This window comes from Globicephala melas, chromosome 13, assembly GCF_963455315.2.
Source record: "Globicephala melas chromosome 13, mGloMel1.2, whole genome shotgun sequence".
NCBI lineage: Eukaryota > Metazoa > Chordata > Mammalia > Artiodactyla > Delphinidae > Globicephala > Globicephala melas.
Window position 1 is genome coordinate 60,250,649 of NC_083326.1, and position 20,556 is coordinate 60,271,204.

The 20,556-nt window shown below is 46.7% G+C and overlaps 2 protein-coding genes across 2 annotated transcripts in view; both read left to right on the plus strand.

Moving 5' to 3' along the window:
- RAB31 (RAB31, member RAS oncogene family) overlaps positions 1-9,376 on the plus strand; it is a 112,416-nt gene extending 103,040 nt beyond the window's left edge. Inside the window, exon 7 of the mRNA XM_030836606.3 lies at positions 6,051-9,376. Coding sequence (XP_030692466.1) covers positions 6,051-6,145 — 95 coding nt within the window. The 3' untranslated portion in view covers positions 6,146-9,376. The remainder of the gene's footprint in view (positions 1-6,050) is intronic.
- Positions 9,377-13,351: 3,975 nt separating this feature from the next.
- TXNDC2 (thioredoxin domain containing 2) lies at positions 13,352-17,167 on the plus strand. Its single transcript, XM_030836699.2, has 3 exons — positions 13,352-14,010; positions 14,482-14,785; positions 15,073-17,167. The coding sequence occupies exons 2-3, from the start codon at positions 14,713-14,715 to the stop codon at positions 16,128-16,130; spliced, it is 1,131 nt and encodes a 376-aa protein (XP_030692559.2). The 5' UTR covers positions 13,352-14,010; positions 14,482-14,712; the 3' UTR covers positions 16,131-17,167.
- The last annotated feature ends 3,389 nt before the right edge of the window (positions 17,168-20,556 follow it).

Genomic DNA, 20,556 nt, shown 5'->3' on the forward strand with positions numbered 1-20,556 from the left:
TGAAAGAAGCCAGTCTGAAAAGGCTACATACATACTATATGATTCCAACTATATGACACTCTGGAAGAGGCACAACTATGGGGACAGTAAAACGATCCGTGGCTGCCAGGGGCTGGCAGTGAAACTATTCTGTGTGATACTGTGATGGCGGCTACATGTCATTATACATTTCTCAAAACCCATAGAATGTACAGCGCTAAGAGTGAGCCCTCGTGGAAACCATGGACTTCACTTAATGATCAGTAATGGCTCGTCAGTTGTAATAAATGTTCCACACTCCTGCAAGACGTTAAAACAGAGGAAATCGGGAGTTAGGAGGAGGAGTGTATGGGAACTCTCTGAACTTTATGCTCAACTTCTTCTGTAAACCTAAAGCTACCTCCCTTCCCCAAAATATAGTCTATTAATTAAAAAAATAAATAGAAGGAAACGATGCCTTTGAAAGGTAAGGAAGCCTAATGATCTTAGAGTAACTTAAGCCCCTTCGTGCTGAAGACGTTTGGCATTTTGGACTACCGGCCAGTGGTGATCTGCCCCCTCCCTTCCTCCTCTGCTGGGGCGTCACCGTTCCCGAGGCTCCTAGACTTGAACTTCAGTTTTCCTCCCCCGTCTCTTCACCCTCCCACATCCAATCAATTGTCACGTCTGCCAGGTGTCTTCCTACGGTTCTCCTTCCAGCCCTGTTTTCTACTTCTCTCCACTGCACCCAAATTAAGGCTGTCATTATCCCTGACCTGGATTTTCTGCCAGCCTCCGGCTGAATCCACTTCCTGAATCCTAAGCCATGCTGGTCCTGCACAGAATGTTAGCACCTTCCGAGGTCTAGACTCTAATGTTCCAGGTCATCTCATAATCCCAATATTGTCTTCTTTCCACAGCAAAAGGACAGTTCAGAGGATGACCTCGAGTGTCATGCATGTGTCGCCTGCCCCACTCTGTATTTCTAGGGCAGGGTCCCGTGATTGTGAGCACCGCAGTGGGCCATAGAGACCCCCCTCTAAATGGAGAGGCGTGGAGGTCACGATCAAGGGCAAAGACTGCCGAGTCCTAGTAAACTTGGTCTCTGGGTGATTCAGAAAATCAGGATCAAGAAATGGAAGTGACAGGGCAAGTACCAGCACCTCTAACACCGACCAAACAAAGCTGAGCCTCAGAAATCCTGGGACTGGGATAAGAGAGAAGAATGCAAACAGCGACTTGTCAGGGAGGACTCCAGGCCTGTGCAGAAAGCGACCGGTCGCCACACAGGGCGAGAAGACAGCTGCAGCTGAGCCTGCTGTGTGTGAAAGCGTTACAGCCCCAGTCCAGAGCCGTGATACAGCTGATAGGCTTGGAGTTTGTTTTCTCACATACTGAATTCTTGAGGAATCATTTATTAAAGCCTGCTTTTTCTCTGGGCTATCAACTTTCAGGAAAACGGAACTCCAAAAAAAAAAAAAAAGTCTTTTAACTTTTCCCAAGCAGAATCTTACACAATCCAAACCTTATTAAAATAAACACCCTGCCGTAGGATTTATACTCCAGAACGAGCTGTTTGGAGGTTGTGTACTCAGAGGACATTTTATAAGAGCAGAAACATGCAGTGATGTTTCTTTCAGACGTTTGCGTGGATATTTTTGTCCAATTCTGTGCCCATGTAATTAATACTGATTCAACAGTGTTCCAAGGTGATCACCTTGGTACCAAACGCTATGGCATTTTCCGGAACTATGCTATTGTGTAAGTGCCTTTAAGCTTTGAGTAAGTTCCAAATAGCTCCGACCACAAGATCCGAGCTCTTGGTGTGTTTTCACAGCGCTGGTGGCTTCCTGCACTTTTCAAGGTGCTTGCGTCGTCGTTAGGGCCCGGCTTTCCTTTCTCTGCCTGGAAATGGAAGCACTTCCTTTCTTCTTACTGTTTGAAGCTGGCACGTGCGGGCCCCTCCCCGACTGAGTGTTTAGGAGAAGAGCAGGATGGGCCCCATCCTAGTAACTGAACACTAAGCATCCACTGCGCGGAGGGGGAGGCCGGGGTTGATACGTAGCTGCATCCAGAGCCTGGGGTGCTGGGGGCCCGCCCATCGTCCTGGGCTCCTGGCACATTAGCCACAGCGTCTGTGATGCGTGGTGGTTGTCAGGCTACTTCCCGTGTTCTTTTTGTAGGTGAGGAAAGGCCGTCTTGGAGAGAGCAGATAGCATGTCTGAATTCACTCACCCGGAACAGTCTCACTCAGATCTCAAAACTCTTTCCACCAGATGAGAAACACAAAGTCTAAGGAAACTGCAGTGATTCTTTTTATTTTTTTTAAGGAGTTACTGAAGAAACTTTATTCACAGAACAAGTGTGAAAATATCTTTTTATTGGTATTAAAAGGGAATTTTAAGGCTGTAATACCAGCTCTTTATTCCTTAAAGGGAAGCAGTTACTATAATGATGTACTTGGAGCCACACGGCTAGTTAGCGCCTTCCCTCTTCATTGGGGAACCATGAAATCTATTATGTTCCCCCAGGAGGGCAGTTTTCAATGAGAAATTGCTACATTTGTAAAGAACATTTTCCAATTGACCATGATGACCATATCTACACGATGATGACAAAATTGGACATGACTAAAAGGTTTGGGCAGCCCAATTCTCAGGAACAAAACCTAGAAACAAATGTCATGATACCCATAAAAATGCCTTGATGTGTCACAGGACACCAATCTAAGCCTTTAATTCACATTCCAGTGCAGATGGCCTCAAAGGTGTTTTGTTTTTGTTTTGTTTTGTTTTGTTTGCGGTATGCCGGCCTCTCACTGTTGTGGCCTCTCCCGTTGCGGAGCACAGGCTCCGGACGCGCAGGCTCAGCGGCTATGGCTCACGGGCCTAGCCGCTCCGCGGCATGTGGGATCTTCCCGGCCCGGGGCACGAACCCGTGTCCCCTGCATCGGCAGGCGGACTCTCAACCACTGCGCCACCAGAGAAACCCTCAAAGGTGTTTTGGATCAACGTTTTTTTTTTTTTTTTTTTACATCTTTATTGGAGTATAATTGCTTTACAATGGTGTGTTAGTTTCTGCTTCATAACAAAGTGAATCAGTTATACATATACATATGTTCCCATATCTCTTCCCTCTTGCGTCTCCCTCCCTCCCACCCTCCCTATCCCACCCCTCCGGGCGGTCACAAAGCACCGAGCTGTGGATCAGCAGTTTTTAATTTTTTTTTTTTTTTTTTTTTTAGTAGAACAGCCCTTTTCTCAAAATTTTACATGGAACCCAAATATGTAAACAAACGGCAGTCATTCCATCTCGTAGAAATATTTTGTTCTATTCCGTGAGATTTGGGATATTCTGAAGATAAACAGAACCCGGCTCCTCTCAGAAGCCGGGTTCGACACTGATTCAGAAACGTTGCTCACAGTTTAAAACAAATTAGAGGGGCGTCTCCTTGGGGGGCTGCCTCGAGTGTTACCTAATCTTGCTCCCAGACCTTGTCCCCCTGACCGTCTGCTGAGGAGAGAAGTGAGGGCCAGGGAAGAGGAGGAGGAATGGGGACAAAGGAGGTGCTGATGGGATGGGATGGGCTGCTCCGGCATTGCCCTTTCTAGCTCTTCACTCCACTTTTGTGACTTCAGTCTTCTGGATGAGCTTTTTCTATATTTGAGGTACTTTTCCTAGGAAAAAACTTAGGAAATTTTATGACACTTGGTGTGTAGAATCGGTCACATAGAGGAGGGCATACCGCTTAATGCTATTTTGCTAACTTTAGAGTTAACAACTTAAGAATACCATGAGGTTGATGGGAGGGTAGGATACTGATCTTGATGTAGTCAAAACTAATCAGTAAACAGTACTTGACTAGTTAACTAGGGCAGCGGCATGCGCCGGTCAGAGTTATAATTTTGTCCCAAAATATTGCAGATGCAAAAGCCCCTATTACAGCTGCTAACACTCACAGGAGGCACCCGAAATGTTAATTTAAACAACTTAAGTAATTGTATGTGGAATCTAAAATATGACACAAATGAACTTATCTACGAAACAGACTCACAGATGGAGAGAACAGACTTGTGGTTGCCAAGGGGTTGGGGGGAGGGAGGGGGAAGGACTGGGAGTTTGGGATGAGCAGAGGCAAACTATTATAATATATAGGGTGGATAACAACAAGTTCCTACTGTATAGCACAGGGACCTATATTCAATATCCAGTGATAAACCATAATGGGAAAGAATATGGAAAAGAATGTATATATATGTATGTATGACTGCATCACTTTGCTGTACAGCAGAAGTTAACACAAGATTATAAATCAACTATACTTCAAATAAAGAAATAAATAACACCAGTAGTGCTATAACTTGACACTACCATCCCTCCACAACACATCACTTTCTCTGGAGGGGTATGGAACACTTGAGCGGGAAGATCTGACCTAAATATATCAGAGTACTGGTAGTCACTGGGAACTTTCCCCTCTATTTATCACTTAAGATTGACAAAGTAGGAGAGGCATTTTGTTTCCTTCCCTTTTCTTATGACTAATAAAACAGACACAGCGTGTCCAGGACAGGGAAGTACATACTTGCTTCTGGATTAGGACAGAACTGTTTGGAGAATGGCCTGCGGAAGCTTTGTACAGCTTTGTGGAGGACACAAATGGGCAGAAGCAGTAGCTGCAGAAATCCCTCCAGCCTTCATGTCTGCCCCGTAAGCGGATAAGAGCTCTACCACGAATTCTGAATTTTGGGTAATTGCCAATGGCCTTAATCTTTATGCTCGAGCTTCGATGAGTGGCCATACCACCCAATCTACACAACGCATTAGTACCTGTGAAATTGACGATTTCCACCCTTGTGAAAATGCACCTCTTCCAGGGCGTTTTGACTCTCTTTATGGTCCTTAGGGCATCCACTTGCGTGGAAGGGCTCTGTCTTGGAACTAATTTCCCTTCCATCTCTAATTACTGGTTACCTAGTAACTGATGCCCTAATTAGCTGATTTTTTTAAATCCCTGTTTTAGAGCTCGTGTTTCATGCCTTTTCCATGGGGGTTAGAAAAGTAGCATCAAGAGCTATCGTGGTAGAGTGGGAGGGACACAGGCTTTGGGATCCATCAGAAAGTCAAGATGTAGGTTATAATCAGAGCCACCTGTGCCCCTTGGTATTGACCTTCAGGTGTAGCCTGAGTTCTCCAGTTAATAGGAAAATGGTGATCATAACAGTCATTTCACAGCTTCACAGGACCCAGTGAAGATGTGCCTGTGAAAATCTTTTAACTGTGAGGTTCTGCACAAATGTTTGTTATTTCCATATTCCATTCCCTTTTTAGAAGACAGCTTTATTGAGACAAAACTCACATACTATACATTTCACCAAAATGTACAATTCAGTGTTTTTTATGTGCACCCCTCAGCACAGCTTTAGGATTTCTTTATCCTCTCCAAAAAAAAAAAAAACCCACAAAAAACAAAACATATACTCTTTAACTACGACACCCTATCCCCCTCCACTACCTGTTTAATTTTTACTTTGGATTTGTTAGCAGAGACTCTCAGCTAATTCTCTAAATTAAAACAAGATTACTTGTGAATGACACTTAAGATACTGTTTCCTGTGAAGAATGTCTCCAAAGGCTTTCCAGTTAATGCTCTAAGTGCGTTGGCAGGATGAGGGACGGGAGCTCAGTGTTAATACGTGATGTCACTGGGACCGTCACAATTCCCAAGCCAGGTCTGTTTTTAGAAGCACAAAGATGAGGCCTCCCTAGGAGCTGAGAAGGGGCTCATTCCGATGGTGGATGCGGGGGGAAGGCTGGGAGGAACCAGTGGCCGCTGTTTGTGCAGAGAAGAGGGATGCCGGCTCTGGAGCAGGGCTTCCACCTCCGGGGAAATACTTATGATCAGAAAGCTGCTTTTCCTTCTCCTTAACTTTCTATGCTTGAGCTTGACTTCATACAGCGGAGGGAGAGGGGGAACGAACTAGTACCACAGCCCCTCTGCCTCGTGTGCGACCCGCACATGACTGGAGAAGTGGAAGCGGGGTGGGGTTGGCTGGGAACAGGAATTCAACCTTGGCCTCCATTCCTTCCAGGTCGCCAGATCCCACCGTTGGACCCCCATGAAAACGGAAACAACGGAACAATCAAACTGAAGCCAACTTCGCAGGCCGGCCGGCGGTGCTGCTGACCTGGGGCTGGGGTCCCCTGTGCTTGAAGAGGCCGGAGCTCCCCTCCCCGTGCGCTGCTGCGCTGCTGCGGGGGCCTCCCACCCTCGGTGGCCTGGCCCCTGGCTCAGAGGGAGGTGAGACCCGCAGGGAACGGGGCAGGGAACATCCCTGGAAAAGGATTCTACAAAACTCTGGGAAAACCCACCACACTGCCAGGAAAGGGCCTTTGGTGCGTGGAATTCACTCGGAGGGAATGGATTTAGGTATTAATTATAGTTGAGTTTTTGGTTAAAAGCCTCAAAATATTCTTAAATTTGTACAAAAGTCTTACTGGCTTATGTGTGTGCGATTCTAAACTGGTGTTCCACTCTGATTTCCTATGTTTCTAACCGAATTTCAGGAACTTCTTCAGTGCCATTGCCTTAATTACTCAACCAACCTCCACTGAAAGGTTCTTGGAATTTCCCTTTCAGTGGAGTGTAATTGGACCATCTGCTATAGACTTGCGCTGTTATGAAAGTGGAGAAAGATGTATTAGGAAGTTTTATCTACATCTGTGACGTTTACTTGATGAACATTTTTCTAAGTTTTGGTCATATAAACCAACCAACCAAATCTGACTACAATATATCATGTCATTCTGGGATTTGGAGGCCTGGTTTGGAAGTCATTGGAGTCACTACTGTGTAAACTGTGACAAACGCAGGGTATAAATATTATTCCAGAGACCACCTGGTTTGCATCACCTCCACAGTAATAAATTCCCACTCTCTTAGGGAAGTTTCACACAGAGTATTATTTTACTAAGAGAGTTTGTCATAGTGTCATATCCGGGGAACAAATTACCTGGAGGATGTTTGAATCTAAATTGTAGGGCAAACTTCGAATAATATCAATGAATAATAGGGTACAGGAAAGCCAGCCAGAGGAAGTACCAGCACATTAAGATTCTAGACACCCCAAAACTGCAAAATCAGAGAAAGTCTTTAAGAAGATGCCAAGCTTTGAGGGTGTGGGTATTAAGGCTAACCAGAGGGCCAACCCTGGAATGCTAGTTGGCTGAGAACAAACTTCAGTGAACCCTCCCTTTTCAGGTGTTCTGTCCGCTCAATTAGTTAAAGATGTCTGAATCCAATGGAAGGAAAAGGGAAGAAGGCATGGAAAGGAGGAAAAGCGGTCCCCATTGAAAATTCAAATCCTGTTTCCATTCTAACTTTCATAGAAACCTGGGATCAAGAGGCAGTTGGTTTCCTCCGAGGGCTCATGTTGGGAGGTGATTCTGGGAGGATATGCAGATTGGTGCCCTTTTTGGGGGTGAGATGTGGTTGATCACGCAGTATGGCATCAGGGCCAGCTGGTACCTTCGAGGCTCAACAAACATTAATTGGAAACCTACAGTGTAAAAATCAGGGAAGAGATCATAAGCTGAGTAAAACCCTCGACCTTTCAGTAGCCGTGCTTGAGTCCTGCCAGGCTCTGCCCCTGAGCCCTGGATGGGCGGGGACGCTGAGTCTGCCACCAAAAAAGCGAGAGTCCTTGAGAGGCCAGGGCCAAGTTCACACTTCTTCACATGGACTGCAGTCAAGAAAGCAGGTCGAAATCTCAGATTTACAGTTTTTAAACTCGAGAACGTGTTGTCAGTTTGATGTTCTTACCGCTTCATCCAGCTTGCAAGAGTAACTTGACAATCTTAGGACACGAACGCTGGAAACACTTACTTTTGGTTCAAGAGTGCCTCGTAGCTCTCTCAGACGGGTTCCTCAAATACTGTTAGCAGTTGGCACGTGGACGTCTTGGCAGGGCCTTTGCAGGGATTTTTAGGGTTTTCTTCATCTTGTCACTATCATGGGCTACTGTGATTCTGCTTGCAGGCCAAGCGATTATCTTGCCTCTTAAAAAAAATGTGGGTTGCAAATTCAAATGACCTAATTCCAGGTGTAATGTAGGCTTATTTTGGAATCTTTCATCATCCAGCTGTCCCCGAGGACCTGGGCTTGTCTCTAGACAAGGTTGCCTAGCTAAGGAGGTACGCAGCCCAGCAAGTCTTCGGTGCTCGCATCTTGCATAAAACAGCCAGTCTTAACCAGCAGGCTACCCACCCACGAGGTGGGTACCCACCCAGAAGCCCACGAGGGTGGGAACCACTCTTTTGCCTTCCTGTATGGCCTTAACTATTCACGCCATCAGGGGACAATGTGTCTATAGTCAGTCCTTGGAGCAACTGGTAGAAAGAGTAGATGGCACTTGGGCACACACGTTCACAGGACCACGGCGTCTTCCCTGAAGATAGGTGCTCGAGCCTTGTCCGCAAGGAGGCTTTCGGATCTTCCTCTATTTTGCCTTGAGAGTACTTTCTGGCTGTTCTAATCTTTGAACTATAACCACGCAATATCATGTAAAGGCCTGGAAATGACTGTTGCTCCAAAATGTCAAGCAGCATCCTTTGCCCAGTTTCCCCAAATGTGCTCTTTTCCTCTGTTTTCCTTCCTCTCCTGTGCGGTACACTTGTGTATATGTGTAAATATGATTTCATATTTGTTACGCCGACATGTGATCCATTTCACTGGCTGAGTCTGGCTCGTGACTCTGTGTCATGTAACGCAGGCACGGGCTCTCAGAGGGATTATTTCCCGGTGGGAATCTCTAAAATGGCAGTGGGGTCATGCAGACATTCTACCTACGCACATAATTGACCTGCCATTTTCATAGTGGAAAGTGGTACATCGGGGCGCTAAAGATGACTTCCCTTGCAAACCACAGACGGCTGAAGACCTAAAGCCAACATTTAGCCAAGCAAAGGGCTGGAACCCACCGAGGACCGAGGGAGACTCGGGTGACCAAAGTATGCCCCCTGAGATCAAGGAACATGGCCTGCGATGGCTGAAACTGGCTCCCCTCAGGGGCCCTGCTTCTCCCTGCTCTGCCATGCTCATTGCAACTTGAAGAAAGAGTGGGCTCATAAGTAAAAGGACTCCAAGCCTCATTCAGACCTATTAGGTTCTGGTTTAACCATGAAACCAGACCCAGTGATCCATTGTCACCGCTCAGTTGTGTAAACTGCTCCCTTTCTCGTGTTTTTGTAAAGGGCTTCTGTCTGGGCTGGACCCAGTTCTCATGTATAGAAGACGCTGCTGCAGACATTAGGACCTTTCCACCTTATATTCTGTAGTAAAGCATTGCCCTCCACATCGTCCAATTGTATCTTTGGTTTAACACACACTGATTCATACTAATAAATATTTTAACTTTTACCAACTTTGTCTTTTTCTTATTATAATGTTCAGATGAATAATTGTTTTAAGTAACTTGCTGGCTGTGGGAGGGTTTGGAAGGTCAATCTCTTTAAGCTTCAGTTTCCTCACATATAAAATGCAGAAAATAATTCATATGCACCCATCCACAATTCTGGAATCCCAAAAGCTTTGGAAGGGACTTTTTCTTCAGTTTGATACGGACTCATTTGGCCGTAAAACCAGACCTGAACTGATGTGATGCTATTTATAGCTACTTATCCAACCAGGCGGGGGTGAGGGGGGAATGTCTGCATATTCGGTTGCAGAATTCCTGCCGTTTGCTTGTAGGATTCGATCCCTGACTCTGCTGCGTGTTCTGTAATAGATGCACCGTATTACTGTTATAAATGCCAAACAAAATTCCGAATCCTGAAAACATCTGCCCCCAAGGTGTCGTACAAGGTATGATGGCCACCAAATAAAGCTGTAGCACCTACCCTGCAGGCGTGTGTCCTCAGGATTCAAGGAGAACATGCGTGTGAAGAGCGCTGCCCGTGGGGGCTCCGGGCAGCCGAGAGGGCCCTGTGAACACAGACGTCAACACCCTCAGTGCCTCCTGAGTGGGCTTTACGGGTTTCACTGGACAGAAAGTACCTCTTTTGGTCCCGGCACGGAGCAGGTGCTCGTAAACGAGAGCAAACACGAATTTAGCAACCTGCTTTGCTCTAGCTACTGTCCCAGGTGTTTTACATCATATGACCTCATTCTATTTTCACAACCCCCTTTATCAGGCAGATACTATTATCCTCTCCATTCTACAGATGAGCAAACCGAGGCCCAGGAGGTTAGTAAGTCGCCTACGACCATAGACTGGTAAGAGAGGAAGAAGTCAAATGCTAGCTTCTGTTATCTTCTCCTGTCTTTTTTAATTAAAAAATTTAACTTTTGGGGCTTCCCTGATGGCACAGTGGTTGAGAGTCCGCCTGCCGATGCAGGGGACACGGGTTCGTGCCCCGGTCTGGGAGGATCCCACATGCCGCGGAGCGGCTGGGCCCGTGAGCCACGGCTGCTGAGCCTGCGCTTCTGGAGCCTGTGCTCCACAACGGGAGAGGCCACAGCAGTGAGAGGCCCGCATACCACAGGGAAAGAAAAGAAAAAAAAATTAACTTTTTTTTGTTAATGAACTTTTTTAAATTTTTGGCTGTGTCGGGTCTTCATTGCTGCATGCGGGCTTTCTCTAGTTGCGGTGAGCGGGGGCTACTCTTCATTGAGGTGCGCGGGCTTCTTATTGTGGTGGCTTCTCTTGTTGCGGAGCATGGGCTCTAGGCGCACGGGCTTCAGTAGTTGTGGCATGCGGACTCAGTAGTTGTGGCTCGCGGGCTCTAGAGCACAGGCTCGGTAGTTGTGGCGCGGGCTTAGTTGCTCCGCGGCATGTGGGATCTTTCCGGACCAGGGCTTGAACCTGTGTCCCCTGCACTGGCAGGAGGATTTTTAACCACTGTGCCACCAGGGAAGTCCCAAATTTAACTTTTTAAATTAAAGTATAATTAACACATAACAGTTTCAAATGTACAATAATGACTCCATATTTGTATATCTTGGGAAATGATCACCCACAATAAGTCTAGTTAACATCTGTCACCTCACATAGTTACAATTTTTTTTTCTTGTGCTGAGAACTTTTAAGATCTACTGTCTTAGCAACGTTCAAATATGCAACATGGTGTTATTAATTATCATCACCACACTGTCCGTTCTATCCCCAGGACTCATATTCTAACTGGAAGTTTGTACCTTTGACGACTTTCTATTTTCCCCTTTCTTTACTCTCATTATAAGGACTGTAAAAATAAAAGAATGAAGGAAAGGAAATCCACATTCACTGAATGCTTCCCATGAGCTAAATCCTTTCAAACTGTATCTCATTTTATCCACAACATGAATCTGAGAAGGATGCACGATTGTTCTCACTTGTGCAGGAGGAGCACAGAGGGTTCAGCTGGCCTTCTGAGGTCTGCTTAATTGGGGAGCAGGACAGGCCCCCACCATGCTGAGGCCAGGCTTCCTCTCTTGCATCTCAGGAGGAGGTGCTGGCTGGGGACCCAAGGGTTAAGCAGCTCAGGCTGGCAGAGCTGAATCACGATTAACGAGATTTCACTCAACTATTACCTGATCCCAACTGCGGGTGTGCTGACCCTCCACCCACTGCTCAGACTGCTTCGTGTATCTTTTCCTTGTCCCTGACTTTGACATTGACCCCATCATTCAGCCGGGACTCAAGTTCTTCACTGGCTTTTTGAAATGGCTTCTGGATCAGCGTCTGACAAGTCTGACTTTACAGGGCCCGAGGCACTGAATTCCTTCAGAGAACCCAGTCCCCAAACCCTGTCCCCAAGTGGGCCCGGATGACCCAAGCGTGGCTAGTGTTCTCTGCTCGCCTTTACCTTGAGTTTTCTCCGGATTTGTACCTATTCTCTCCGTTTTTGCTCCTTCAGAAAAGGATCCCAACTCACTTCTAAAGCATGTCCCAAGCTTTTTTTTTTTTTTTTTGCTTCCATCTTAAAATTCCCTCTGCACTGTTTTCTCCTCTTGTTCACTTACACATATGCATAAATTGTCACTAGGTTTGATAAACTACTGTCCTTCTTTTCCCCATCAAGCTACCCTCTCTTTCCTTCACACTAATTGAATTCTTAAAGGAGAACCGTGACCTTCTATTCACTCCTCACCTGAATTTAGGTACCTAATTGCCCCACCACTGCCCTCTTGCTTCTCACTCCCCCCACTTCCCCAAGGGCACCCGAGGCTGTTGACTTACCACCTGATGCTCCTTCTCTGGCCTCTGGCCTGGGCTCCAAGGCTCTCCTGGCTCCTCCCCCTTTACACATACCTGCTCAAATGCAGGTGCTTCCTGCAAATCCGTGCTCCTAACCCTCCTCCATTGATACCCCTTCCTAATGATCGCCTGCAATCTTAGGATTTCAACTATCACCTCTGGGTGTTTGTCTTCCACATGGTGGTCTGGCCTGACGTTTCTCCGGAGATCAGACCTTGATCTCCAGCTGCCAGGTGGATGTGCTGCCTCAGGTATGATGCCCCTCTGGGCACGCAGGCCCCGTTCCCCTGTTACCTGTGTGTCTCATGCACTGCTTTCTCCCAGCTGCCCAGGCTCCACGTTCGAGATTCAATTTCAGCTCCTCTCAAGCATTTATCGAACAATGTAAATTCTATGTCTGGAATTTCTCCAACCCTGAACCCTCTTTCCACTGTCCCAGTTGAGACTTTCAATATGTTCTCTCTCAACTATGCGATCGTTTCTTAACAGATCTCTTTGAATTCTGTCTTTGGCTCTCAAATCTATGGTTGAATAAATGGTAACAGTGAATCTGCTAAAATGCATATCAGATCATGTTTCCTCAAAACTTTCTGGGACACCCATTGCAAATTAAATAAAATTCCAGCTCTGTCACCTGTGGTGACAAATCCCCCTCATCTGGGCCCAGCCTCCTTCTCTGCCACCAGTGGCTGGGGCCCCTGCTCCTGACCACCTGCACTGCGTGTTTGCTATCCTCCAAAAGGAGGTCGCAGCCCCCCTGGCAGGCCAGTTCTGCGGCATTGTTCCTATTTCTGGGAATCATTCCTGGACACCTCACCCAAAAGCAGCTTTCCCAGCTATTTTCTGATTAGACAGATCTTTCTATGCCTAAAATAGCTGATTGTTTCACTGACAGAACCACGACTGACATAAGGGTTCATGAGCAATTTGGGGATGAGCTTGTGCTGAAGGTAAAAAAATACGTTTTAGGACAAGTTGAGTGAAAGTTATTCAGCAGCATCAATATTTCAAGTTGCCTCGAATCCATCTGAATTTCAGAATCAAGAGTAGAAATAATTGGAAAAACCCTGCCGAACCTAAAACACAACTCAGATCCCCAAGTATGAATGTCACGGGGTCACAGATTTCCTCCACAGATTTTTACTAAGATGTGCAGATATAATGAGACCTTAAAATTTTCCTACAAGGCGTCTACTCTTCCCCACGAGCCTGATCTCAGAGGGATTTTGGGAGGGACGGTGAGGAGAAGGGGCATGGAATTCAGTCTCTGCCCATTTGTGGAATTTCGGTCTAAGGAACATGGTTTTATTCTGGGGGCAGCTCAGTCTTCCTGATTCCTGCCCTCTCCATAACATGCGGGTGCACAAGGCTGTGTGGATGAGCTGTCCCTGGGCCCTCCACCTCTTACTGAGTCCCCATGTGAAGTGGCTGGTCTGGCCTGGTCCCTGAACTGGGAACTGCTAAGGACGGTAGATCCTGTCTAGGGCTGGGGCCCCATGCTGTCACCCACTGTTCGAGCCTGTGCCTCTGTTCCTTGCCTCTGACCGCAGATCCACCTCTACTGTGGCTTCTTTGTTCTTCCTTGAGCTTCTACTGGTTCTCTGGTCTTAGATCACTCATGGCCCCGCCCCAGGGTGTGAAGACTTCCTGATCCCTGGCCCAAGAATCTGCCTGTGACCCATGCTGCCATGTGGACATGGGCCCTCCCTGGTCTTCCAGATGGAGTAGGAGGCAAATCCTCCCCTGTTTCCAGCTTTCCTCTGAACACAGCTAATCTGTGTCCGTGCTGATGTTTCTACCTGGAGATGGGACACAGGTACTGTTCTCTTGGTTCTTGGTCTACACGGATGGGGGTGATGTTTTCACTTCTGCCTCTTCTCAGTTAGGGAACCCCTCTGTGTCATAATCTCCCTTCCCAGTGTCCAAACCGGACATCTGACCAGCACGCAGGACTTTGCAGAAGAGGGTAACATGGTTAAGAGGATGTTGATGGTTACGGTGGGTGAGTCATAAAGAGAAAGCAGGAGCTGGGGATCCTAGAGGGAGAGGGCAGGAGAGGTGATCTCAAGTTACCCACCCTGGCCAGGGCATCCGGCAAGCAGCCCAGCCCAGCCCAGTGTTCCGAGTATGGGCTCGGAAGCTGCCCCCCCATGAGCTCTGAGACCTTGAGCGGGTCACATAACTTCTCTAAGACTCAGTTTTCTCACTTGTAAAGTGGGGATCATAATGGGACTTACCTCAGTGGTGTGTTGTGTCGTAGGAAATAATGGCTGTGAATTCATTTCAGGCACTGGGCACAGACAGCCTCACGCACAGAGCAGCCCCCAAACCCAGGCTGTCATGAAACTGTCAAGGAGGACCCTTGTGAGAACAAAGAGGGCAAACCGGCTGTGAGCACCACCCGGATACAAGTTGTTACTCCTTGTATGACGTTCAGTTGGAAAAGGTTGCAGGGGATGCCCTCGCTGGCACTGTGAGGCATCTGTGAAGTAGGAGTGGGTTGCGACAAGGACCGGAAATGGAAAGTGATGAAGCTGGAGCCCCGGAAGAACCGGAAATGAGGCCAGTCAATCAGGCAGACATGAATGAAGGTGAGGCTACAGGTAAGGGGGAGGGAAGGGGGACCTATGCGCTAAGGGGGTTGGCTGCAGTGTCGCACTAAGCAGACAAAGTTGTACTTAAACAAAAAACCTCCATGAAGATTACATGTAATCGCATGCTGCTTGGCCTTCTGCTGAATGTGATTATGCAAATGAATACATCTGTTATAAGACTACATTCACGAGCTCTGAGAATGACACCCGTCTTCCTTGGAGTAGATGATCAGAATTATTTTGTTTCTTCTTTGGCATTTTTATTTTTTTACCCTTTTCTTCAGAAAGTCCATCATTACAGGTTCTATCCAGCCATGTGACACTCCTAGTCCCAGCACACACCCAGGAGGCCTTTGTCCATGAGGTCAGCAACGTTCAACACACACCTGCGGAGCGGTCTGAAGTCCTACAGGCCATGGACACACTCCCACCTGAGCAGGGCAGTGACACCCTCAGCTCCCCAGCCCAAACTATCCCCCCCAAGCAGGCTGACACCCCCAATTCCCCAACCCAAACCGTTCTGCCCGATCAGGCTGACACCCTCAATTTCCCAGAAGAAACCATCCCACCAAAAGAGGGTGACATTCTCAATTTCCCAGCCAAAATCATTCCACCCAAGCAGGCTGACACCCCCAACTCCCCAGCCGAAATCATTTCACCAAAGCAGGGTGACACCCCCAGTTCCCCACTCAAAACCATCCTGTGCAAGCAGGCTGACATCCCCAATTCCTCAGAAAAAAATACCTCGCCCAAGCAGGGCAATACCCCCAATTTTCCAGCAAAATTCATTTTGCCCGGGCAGGGCCACACCCACAAGCTCTCAGCCATTCTATCCAAGCTGTGTGACACCCTAAAGTTCTCAGCCAAAACCGTTCTGCCCAAGGAGGGTGATGCCCCCAAGTCCTCAGCCGAAACCGTTCTGCCCAAGGAGGGTGACACCCCCAAGTCCTTAGAAGACACCATCCAGCCAATAGAAGGCAACCTGCAGTCAGCAGATGAAGCCATGGAGGTCCTGGAGGAGGACCTGGTGAAGGTGATCCTGAGCAAGGAAGACTTCGAGGTGGCGCTGAAGGAAGCTGGGGAGAGACTGGTGGCTGTGGACTTCTCGGCCATGTGGTGCAGGCCTTGCAGGTCAATCAAGCCCCTTTTCCGGTCCCTGTCCATGAAGCACAAGGATGTGGTGTTCCTGGAAGTGGACGCTGATGAGTGTGAGGGGCTGGCGAAAGACTGCAATATCGTTTGCGTCCCAACCTTTCAGTTTTATAAAAAAGAAGAAAAGGTGGGCGAATTTTCTGGTGCCCTTAAGGAAAAACTCGAGACATTCATTACAGCATTAAAGTGATTGTGTGTTCCAAAAGCATTAGGAACAGTCGGCTGTTCATAGCTTGTGATTTTTTATTTACAAAAAAAGATGAGGGGTAACAAAAGTGTGTGTCCAAGTGGCACCTGCATGTGCATCAGAAACAGTAGCTCAACCCTTTCCAAAAAGCAGTCAAAGCCCTAACGCCTATTGTGACTGTGTTCTTGTTGATGGGACAGTGTTGATATTAGAATTTCCTTTGGTGGAGATATTGGAAGTCCAGTTGTCCCCTATTTTTAATCTTGATTTTTTTTTTTCACTCACTCTTGAAAATTCAGCTCGTGTAATCCTAGTGGCAACGCTGGAAATTTAGACAGTTTTTCTGTAGAAGGACATGTTTTAATGATGAGTGGAAATTTCTGATGTTCACATACCTTTGGGATATCTGATAAGAAAGTAAAGAATTTGAAGGATTCACATACGTCTAACCTCCTTCATGTGCGGGAAGTGCTATGGAGGCCTCAGGAAATGTCACGGGCTCCACAAACATCTAGGGGATTCTTTGGTATCAGAGCTGAGACCAAGGCCATGTTTCCAGATTTCAAGTTCAGGCTTCTTTCTACTGATCCAGGCTCACAAAAAAGCTCAAAGCTTCTGGTTTTCTCAGACCAAGAGATTTATGGTTCAAGTTTACATTAGTGTGATCCTTGGTGCCATTATGACATCAGCAACCTAGTAGCAGAGTTCCTGCTTTGTCATCCCGGTAACTGGGTTTCTGATACCTGTTCTCAGATGTCTCAGAGTGTGTGTGTGTGTATACACATATATATTGCGCATATATGCATATATTTAATATATACAATTTGGTGAGTTTGGACATATGCATACACACGTGATACCATCACCACCATTGAGGTAATAAACCTACCCATCATCTGTTTCCACAACTTTCCCTGTGTGTCCCTTTCCTTGGTGTGTGTGTGTTAAGAACACTTTGCATGAGATCTACCCTCTTACCACATTTTAAGTGTACTATAGCGTATCAACTACAGACACTGTGCTGTCCAGAGAATCTCTAGAACGTAGTCATCCTGGATAACTAATTTTATACCCACTGAACGACAACTCTGCATTTCCCCCCATTCCCTGTCAGCCACTGTCTTATCTTCTGCTGATCTAGAATGTTTTAAAGAATTTGAGGGCTTCCCTGGTGGCGCAGTGGTTGAGAGCCCGCCTGCCGATGCAGGGGACACGGGTTTGTGCCCCGGTCTGGGAGGATCCCGCATGCCGCGGAGCGGCTGGGCCCGTGAGCCATGGCCACTGAGCCTGCGTGTCCGGAGCCTGTGCTCCGCAACGGGAGAGGCCCGCCTACCGCAAAAACAAAACAAAACAAAAGAAAACAAACAAAAAACTGATTCCAGTTGGGCAGCGCCAAACCGTTAATGGTTGGGGGGCTCAGCCGACAAGAGCTGGGGAAAGACTGACCCGGAGAAGGTGGGGAAGCAAAGCAAGGAAATGGTTGGACTGCTGCAGCCTGAAGCCTGGTTGGCTGTGATCCTCAGGTTTCAATTTCTTACCCTTGAGGCATCTCAGGCTTTGGTTTTGGTTGGCGTGCAGAGGCCACCAAAGCCCTGGAGCCACTTCTGTCTAATGAGCTTCTTGTTTAGTTGCTTTAACAAGGGCTGCAGGCCAGAGTCCTCCTGGAGCAGGCTGTGGGGTCTGGGTTACATGCCTCCTAAGGGTCTGGCTAGACGGAGGGCCTTCCTTCCCCCAGTCAATGCTTATAAGGCATATGGGGACCAGGAAAGCAGGACTCTGCTCTTCCAAATTCACTCAGAAATGAAAAATGGAAACAAGAGAATAAAAAGGTCCAAATACGAAGAACAGGATGATCCCTATTTTATTTGAAAGTGGAATAAAAAGCATAAAGTGTTGTCATTGGCTCTCTCTGTATGCATATTTTTTCTTTCATTCTATTTTTTCCCGCTTACTTATAATAGAAGAAAAACAAACAAACAATTAATAGAGTACTTTGGAGACCCCAGTTGCTTAGAAACTGCTGGGAAATACAAAATTTGGAAGGACAAAGCAAAGGGGAGTGAGCACGCTGGCCCAAGGTCACGGATGCTCTGGTGGAGTCTTTGAACGCTGAACTTAACCGCAGGTTCTGTGTTCCAGTTGTGCACTCTGGGCCTTCCCGGCTTTACAGGACAGATGGTCATAGAGACTAAATCAGCAGCAGTTCTTCTTTTGGAGATGAACTGCCTTGGTGATCTTGGGTGTCGTGGGGGTAGGTGATATATTCGCTTTTTGGTGGCAAGTGACGGAAACCCAACTCAAACCTGCTCCAGCAAAAATGGAGGGAGTACTGGATCTTGAAAGTGGAGATTCTAGGGGGACAAACTGCTTCAGGTGGGTGTGAGTGTTCAAACAACAGCATCAGGACCTGATGTTCTCCACCTCTTGGCTCTGCTGCTCGTGTTGATTTTAGCATCACTTGCTTCACTGGCTTGTGAACACAGATAAAAAGTGAGCCTGTTTCCTAATAACTCAAATCAAAGTCCCTGGGAAGACTTTGACTGTCTAGTCATATGCCAATCCCTGTACCATCCTGAGTACTTGGGGGAGACCTTGCAGGCCTGGGTCAGTGCCATGAAAGCATCAAAGCTATGCAGGACCACGGGGGCAGGGGGAGGAGGGAAGAGGTGCTGGGCAGACTCGTGTGTCTGCTGCAGGGGATGGCGATGACGTTGGACACACTGCCTTGGACCAAGGGCTACACCAAGAATGTGGTCAGCGTCAATCAATTCCCAACCTGATAAGAAGATGCTGTGCACTTACCCAGTGCCTTTCAAACACCCCTTCTCATTTCATTGTAATCCAGTCTGATTTCCTTAAGTCTGTATCTGTAGGACTTAGAAATCAATACACTCCGTGCCTTATTCAAATGACAAGTTATCTTATGGTAACGCTTGAGTTTCACCAAAGATGGCATACGGAATATGAATCCAAAGACAGCATGAAACACTTAGCAACTAGATACTCAGAAAGATGCAAAGGATATGAACAAGGTAAGACAGTTTTGGGGTCTAAGTGATGCTTTAGAAATTTATTTTTCTGTATGAGCAATTTGATTTCACAGTGGGGATCTATACAGACTGTTCCTTGGATTCTCAACACATTTGTCTTTTTGAGGTAGAAATGTTCAAATAAATTATACTTAGCAAATATGGAAAAGATGTGGTATATTGTTGCTTAGAGAATTCCATTGTGATCTGGGGCAGGTTTTTAAGATCTTGCAAGGGAACTGTGAAATGGTACATTCTATGGAGATAGAAGTTAACTAAAAAACAAAATAAACCAAAAAGTACAAGGAGAAGATGGCTGCAAATTCTGAAATAATAGTGACTCTTTAATCAGGAGATCCTTCAACACCCATGGTAAAAAGTGTCAACCAGGGCAACAATGACACACACTGGGATCAGCATAGCAGGGATCCAGGTAAAGCCTCACGGTTTAGGAAAATCAGGATTTTTTCAAATTCTAGAATGGAAAAAAATGACTGACGTGAATATGAAAAAATGGAAAGCGGTACACATGAAGTTAAGGTTGGTAAAAAGGCAGTGATTGAAACGGAAGAAGGTGAATTGTGAAAACTGAAAGAAAATGTGATCATTCTGTCGCCTATTGATAGGAAGTGTAGTGCTTTTATGCTCACATGTTGAGTCATCTTCTTTTAGGTTAAGATGGCGACTTCAAGCAAGAGTGAGACCTGGCGTGGGAAGCTCGGAGAGGAGCAGGGTCGTTCTGGCATCGAAGGTGTCTGTGGACTTGATTGCCGCTTTCACTTAGCACCCCGGGGGGTCTCCGGCCTTCGGAGACCACTTACTGGTGGGGCTTGAGGAGGGTGGACAGAAGGGCTGCTTCTCTCTCCGTGCCCCATGGTCTTTGAAAGGCAAAGCTAAATGCAGGTCTAATGACTCACAGATCAATATCTTTCAGGGACATTAGGACAACTTGGAGGAAGTCACCAGTCAGCTAATGATTCTCAGTGCAGAAATGTCAGAAGAGGCTAGCCGCCTCCCAGAGACGGCTTTAAAGAAGATTTCCTTTAAATCATGCCAGTTAACAAGGGCCAGCCTATAGTGTGTTGTCATGCTCTCACGGACAAACAAATGACTGGAACTGGAGCAGCCTCTCAGTGAAACGATTCAACATTAGTGGATTTGAGTGAGCTCCTCCCCGTGTTCATCCCCTTAAATAATTTGATTGCTCCCTCTGAGGGTGAAATCATTCGTATGATAAAGATGATTACTTTCAAATAATCTCTGCTTTTGCATCTGAGGTTTTTAAAAAAGCATTTACAAAGCCAAATTATAATCCCACTTTATTTTGGATTGCTACATTCCTGTATGTCTATAGATATAAAAATGCTAGAATAAAATGGGTAGATGTATATGTTGCGTAC

Excerpts from the sequence above, each read along its gene's own strand:
- TXNDC2 (XM_030836699.2), top strand. The coding sequence starts at position 14,713 with ATGGAAAGTGATGAAGCTGGAGCCCCGGAAGAACCGGAAATGAGGCCA. Across the intron at positions 14,786-15,072 it reads TCAGGCAGACATGAATGAAG|AAAGTCCATCATTACAGGTT; the intron begins GTGAGGCTACAG and ends CCTTTTCTTCAG.